This window comes from Berghia stephanieae, unplaced genomic scaffold, assembly GCF_034508935.2.
Source record: "Berghia stephanieae isolate SIO BIC M18660-M18661 unplaced genomic scaffold, UCSD_Bste_1.3 scaffold3316, whole genome shotgun sequence".
In the NCBI taxonomy this organism is placed as follows: Eukaryota; Metazoa; Mollusca; class Gastropoda; order Nudibranchia; family Aeolidiidae; genus Berghia; species Berghia stephanieae.
In genome coordinates this window covers 784-6,510 of record NW_027624530.1, presented here as the reverse complement: position 1 = coordinate 6,510, position 5,727 = coordinate 784, and the positions used below count along the sequence as shown (strand labels likewise).

The window sequence follows — 5,727 nt, the reverse complement described above, 5'->3', positions numbered from 1 at the left end:
TAATAGTAGTAGTAAAGTGTATTTTAGAATAGTAGAAAGTAAGTAGTAGTAGTATTTTAAAGGATTTTGTTTTGTTTTCATCACCGTGTCTAACGCTTGACAACTTTTAAATTTCCAAACTTGAAAAACCTCAACTTTTTATATTGGGACGCAAAAGAAACCTTTTCGAACAAAGACATTTCTTTTCAACCAGGAGACCTTCGGTTTTTTCTTCGCTGGGTGGGGCCCGGTTTCATTTTTGTACCCCTCTTAAATTTGGTTTGTGAGCCCCAAGACCCCCTTTCTTTCGTTTTAACGTCACCCTTCTCGACAAACACTGAAATATCACATGAGACAAAGAAATGATGGGAAAAATTTATTTTTTAAAACAGCTTAAATTTCAAATAGGTACATCGTCAAATTTGAAGGTAAAATTTTTTTCCCTAGAATTCCCAATGATTTACGCTCAAAAAGGACGAAAAAGGAAAATCAATTTTGGGTCTGGCCTTTAGGGAAAGGTTTCACTTTGTCGAACCCTGCTTAAAAAAACGATGTCATGGCTCCTACTTCGGTCCGGGTAGGTGGCAGTACACCAGAGAGGGGGGAAACCTTCATATTATAGGGAAATTTTAGAACTGTTTTCATTGCAACAATGAATCAATAAGAAGGGTTATCAGACCTTTGAATAAGTCCATATCGTTCAAAATCCATTAGATTTTATTACATCTTTTCGTTTTTGATATTTGTGATGAAAACAATACATAGGTAATCCATGACATCTGTATACTTTATCGTTTTATGACATTCTAATAGATTAAAAACAGAATCGTTTTTCAAATCTTTTATGAGGTGGGGACCATTTGGAGAGTGTACATCGTACTCCATTCAACCAAGACCTCAAAAAACCCCTTTAAACAAAGATTCTACTGTATTCGTAGATAGTTGTCAATAATTATATTTGAGCCATGAAAATTGGGTCAAAAGCTATATAATGCGATTTATTACTATTATTAGACTGTATGCCAGTCAAAGAAAAAAGTAAAAATTAAAAACAAGCTTACAGTCATTAACAGTGGGAAACACTGCAACCAGTTAAAATAATATCGGTTAAAGCACAGAACAGCATCGAAGTTTGATTTTAAATGTGACCTGAGTCATTTTTCCAAAACCGTATTGTCGAGATGAATCGGATCCTGAAAAGTGAATTTATAAAAGAATTAGTATGAAAATATCAAATTTGTTTATTTTTAGAATTAAAGGAAATGTCATTGTATTTATATTTTCCATCACGATGGATAAAAAAAAATTACCTAAATTTCCCATATCCGTGGCTTTGAATTTATTTTCCAACAACTTGTTCATCTAGACATTCTCCCTCTTGGAGCCGTGAGCCACACATTGTCATAAACAATATCAGAGTTTTTTAGTGGCTTTATACCATCTACATATGGAGTCTTTTAAAAGTACGAGGAGATACAATGCACTGAAAAGTACTACGAGCAAGGATTTGTGGCAATAGGCATCAAAATTTGAAATACCCATCTAGCAGGTGCAAGACATCCCCATACTTTTTCTTAAAAAATTAGTGATATGATTAATTTCACGTTGTTGACATAAAGAATATCAAAGCATTTTGCATAATCTGTCCAAATTGATTAAATCGGGGATTAAATTTGACTTCCCATTATCATCATACCCGTGCCCCAAAAAGGTCAAAACATCGCGATGACCAAATGTACCTGGTAAATTCTCTTTTTACGGGCTGTTAAAACTGTTTCAGGTGTGCAAGATTATTCAAGATGGGCACTGTAAAACAGATTACAGATCAAGCGTTCCTTACGTTGTCAGGGCAACCAAAGGGTTGGATACGACGACCAAGAAAGTCTCAAAAACAAGGTTTGTTTTTAATCTTATATCATTTAATCTGTCACTAGCTCTTCGCTCCTTAATGAACATAGGGCCTCTACGAGCGTTCGTCCATCTGTTTATGTCCTTGGCTTTCTTCTTGGTAGTCTCTCAGGTGGGGCCTTCCATCTTCATTTTGTCAATATGTCAATAGCGTCTCCTTGTCTGTTACGAACGCCCAACATTCGTGTCCATTGGAGAGTCCAAATGAGGATGGTGAGTGCGTTGCTCCCTGGTCTTTTCAAGGTATAGTCGATCCATCTCATTTCCTCCTCCTAATTTTGGTGCTGATGGATTCTTGGTTTGACCTTTCCCATGATTATATGTCAGAAATATATTATTGCTATCTGATTTTATAAAAATCCTGCGGAGGCATTTGTTTATGAAGGTCTTAATTTTGTGCGAAAGGGTGTTTGTGACTCTCCCGGTTTCAGATCCATAATAGGTTTAACATTTATCCAAATACTCTAAGTTGAGTTGCATTAGAGATAGCTGTTATTTTCAATACGAAGTGACAAGGTAACAGAAAAATTAGTTAAATTAACGAAGGATCAAATCCTAACAAATAAGACTCACCTCAATAAATTGCTAACAGATTCAAAATAGAAATCTTATGGCAGAAAATTTGTCTTCAATAATGTGACTTTCTTTTTGTGTTGTGGCAAAAATATATTATATACTCAAAACATCGATCAATTTAGATGACTCGCAACTTGTCAACAAGTCTAAAAACTAGCTCTTTTTTAACGGAGACTTCGTGTCATCCGGAGCAATTCTGTTCAAGGCAATGAACCACATAATAATGTTGCACTTGTTTTTTTTTCTTTCGTCAATTTTTCAGTTTGTAGAGTCAGATTTCTGAACAGTATCCCTATTTTGTGTTGAAAATTCAAACAAGACAATTTCATGAAGTGACGTCCTCTATTCCCCCCCCCCCTCCCCAGGTTCGTGTCATAATGGCCAGGGTTTCGGCGGTGTCATGGTATGGGAGTTGCCCCTGGATGACTTCAGTGGTCAATCCTGTAACCAAGGAAAATATCCCCTCATGAACGCCATCAAGGACGAGTGTGGCAACCCTCGATCTGGCGTCACTGTTGGGTAAGCGAATCTATGAGTAATAAATTGAATGACTGCATTATAATCAAATGTACTTAGTCATCATGTTGTCTCATCATGTAATACTCATTTTATTTGGGGGTTTTTGTTGTTGTTTTTTGTTTTAATTTGGGGGTTGTTTATTTTTGTGTTTGTTTTGATTTTGTTTCTAAATTTTATTTTCGTCACTGGCTTGATTAGGAAATGTGAGACCATTAAAAGACTGAGACATATTCATATCAATTGTCAGTGCTGATTATGATGGAATGTCAATATTCTGCCAAATAATGGGATAAAAACAATGAGTGAAATAAGTAATGAAGTATGAATTGGTGGTGCTTGGTCGACAATATTACTATTACATTACCGTAATACTATATTGCTCATTGTGATAACACATGAAGGCGTCTCAAACAGCTCAGCTGATAGAGCATTCACGTCACCATGCAAAGGGACTGGGTGAATTCTAAATATTTTGCTGACCCCCCTCCCAGATCCTACTGTCCACACCAGGAGCTGAGTCTTGCAGATACGTTGCCATAGATTAACGTCCAATCAAAAGGGTAGCACGCAATTACTTTTGTCCTTTAACACAATAGAAACAGGGGTAAACCCAGGGTCAAATGGGCCTTATGGTTGAAGGACTATTGTAGTGAAACCAAATAGAGCGGTTCGTTCATTTAAAGAGTCATGCATGACATCAGCGATTGAAAAATTATTACAGTCAGAAGCTATGCAAAGATTATTTTTGTTTATAAAATCATGAAAACTCACACCGATCTTGCATTATTATTTTATATCCGTACGATTTGCTTAATTTATGCAAAATCCATTAAACGTAATCACTTTTTAGAAGTATAGGTAGTGGAAATCAATTATTTATGTTCTTTCCGTTGCCACCAACTGTCATCCATCCATCGACTATGAGAATAGCCAAGGGGCTACCACTCCAGCCAATCACAATCTAGTACAGTGCCGGCGGCGTTTCAACAATGGCGCCAGGGTCTTCCCAGACAACCAAGTCCCCATTTGGAACTCTTCCAACCATGCCTTCTACAGGTAAGACAAACGGGATTTTATTCGTAAGAAAACTTAAGCGAATGATACCTCTTCCTTACTTTAACACGACGTTTTATTCAAGTCCATTTGGAAGTGGCATCAGCACTCGACTGACGTCCTAGTTAAAGGCACTTTACAGATATTACCCCTTTCGACACATGTGAGAATCCAGCTATAGGCTAAAAATGCTGGTACAAATGATTGTCTAATAAGGGACTAGTACTGTATAAAACTGAACCTGGTTTATTTAGCTGGCCTGGTGGTGGTGAGAGTAGGGTATTAACGAATTAATGTAAAGCGCATTTAGATGCTTAATCTATAGAAATGTGCTTATAAATAAATTCTCCGTTTATTATCTTTTTACTTTTTTACTTTTAAACATCCTATAACATTGTTGTGCTTTTCGAGCCCTTTCAGAATTATTCTAAGATTCTGTAACTACCTTTTGCTTAGAATCTCGTCTTTTTTTTCGCCGTGTGAATACTGTTAATTAGCCTATCTTCATGAAAAATTCATTAATATTAAAACTATGTTTGAAAAGGCGTCTATAATAAGGCACTAACTCTCTGGGACCAATGCACCTTAATTCTTTACAATTAAGTGAAAAAACACGCTTGCCCACCAGTAATTCTAATTTAATTTTGATTTTTTTCAAGCATCAATACTATTTTATATATGAACATCCGGAATTTCTAAACAAACTCTGTGAATCGCAGCTTTCACCATTATGATAGCATTCCAATGTGCACATTGCCTCGTTAAATATCCGTTTAGTGAACAGTCCGCAATCCTTAAATAATGTCAATATGTTTTCTATTTTCAGCTTCAGCGATGCATGTGCGGCAAATGGTCTCGGCGATGGCGTCCATCCTCATCCATCATCCTGCACCCACTTCATTGAGTGTGTCGGTGGTCGCACAATCGTCATGGAGTGCCCACCGGGCCTGAAGTTTAATCCCGCTGATGACTTGTGACTTTGCTGATCACGCCCATTGCACAGCCGATGCCACCACAACTCAATCTACAACCCAATCTACAACCAACCGACAACCCAATCAACCACCCAACCGACAACCCAATCGACCACTCAACAACCAACCCAACCATCGACAGCTCAACCACAGTCTTCATCTCAACCAACTCCATCGACTAGTCAACCACAATCCTCACCTCAACCAACTCCATCGACAGCACAACCACAATCCTCACCACAACCAACTCCATCGACAGCTCAACCACAGTCCTCACCACAACCAACTCCATCGACAGCTCAACCACAGTCCTCACCACAACCAACTCCATCGACGACTCAACCACAATCCTCACCACAACCAACTCCATCGACGACTCAACCACAATCCTCACCACAACCAACTCCATCGACGACTCAACCACAATCCTCACCACAACCAACTCCATCGACGACTCAACCACAATCCTCACCTCAATCAAGCCAATCGACTGCTCAACCATCCACTCAATCTACTCCCCAACACCAACACACCCACTATGGGATCAACTCAGCAACCACCTTCCCCTTCTACTTCTCCGTTGCCGCTTCCACCCCATTGGTAAGAATCATCGACCCCCGCTCTCCTCTTTATCCATTCATTTGATACGTTTAGTGATTTCGTAGTTTGGGGTGTCACCACTGGGATCCCTGTGTTGGCTATTAGTGACGTTAAGTCT

General features: G+C 38.4%; 1 protein-coding gene across 1 annotated transcript; it reads left to right on the top strand.

Annotated features, from left to right (window-relative positions):
- The first annotated feature begins 2,854 nt into the window (after window positions 1-2,854).
- LOC144961615 (chitotriosidase-1-like) lies at window positions 2,855-5,526 on the top strand. The gene is made up of 3 exons (XM_078894746.1): window positions 2,855-2,982; window positions 3,913-4,038; window positions 4,862-5,526. The coding sequence occupies exons 1-3, from the start codon at window positions 2,864-2,866 to the stop codon at window positions 5,010-5,012; spliced, it is 396 nt and encodes a 131-aa protein (XP_078750872.1). The 5' UTR covers window positions 2,855-2,863; the 3' UTR covers window positions 5,013-5,526.
- The last annotated feature ends 201 nt before the right edge of the window (window positions 5,527-5,727 follow it).

Bases quoted from the DNA above. Each gene is read 5' to 3' on its own strand.
- LOC144961615 (XM_078894746.1), top strand. From the start codon at position 2,864: ATGGTATGGGAGTTGCCCCTGGATGACTTCAGTGGTCAATCCTGTAAC. The intron at 2,983-3,912 runs GTAAGCGAATCT...CTATGAGAATAG, and splicing joins CGATCTGGCGTCACTGTTGG to CCAAGGGGCTACCACTCCAG. The intron at 4,039-4,861 runs GTAAGACAAACG...TTCTATTTTCAG, and splicing joins TCCAACCATGCCTTCTACAG to CTTCAGCGATGCATGTGCGG.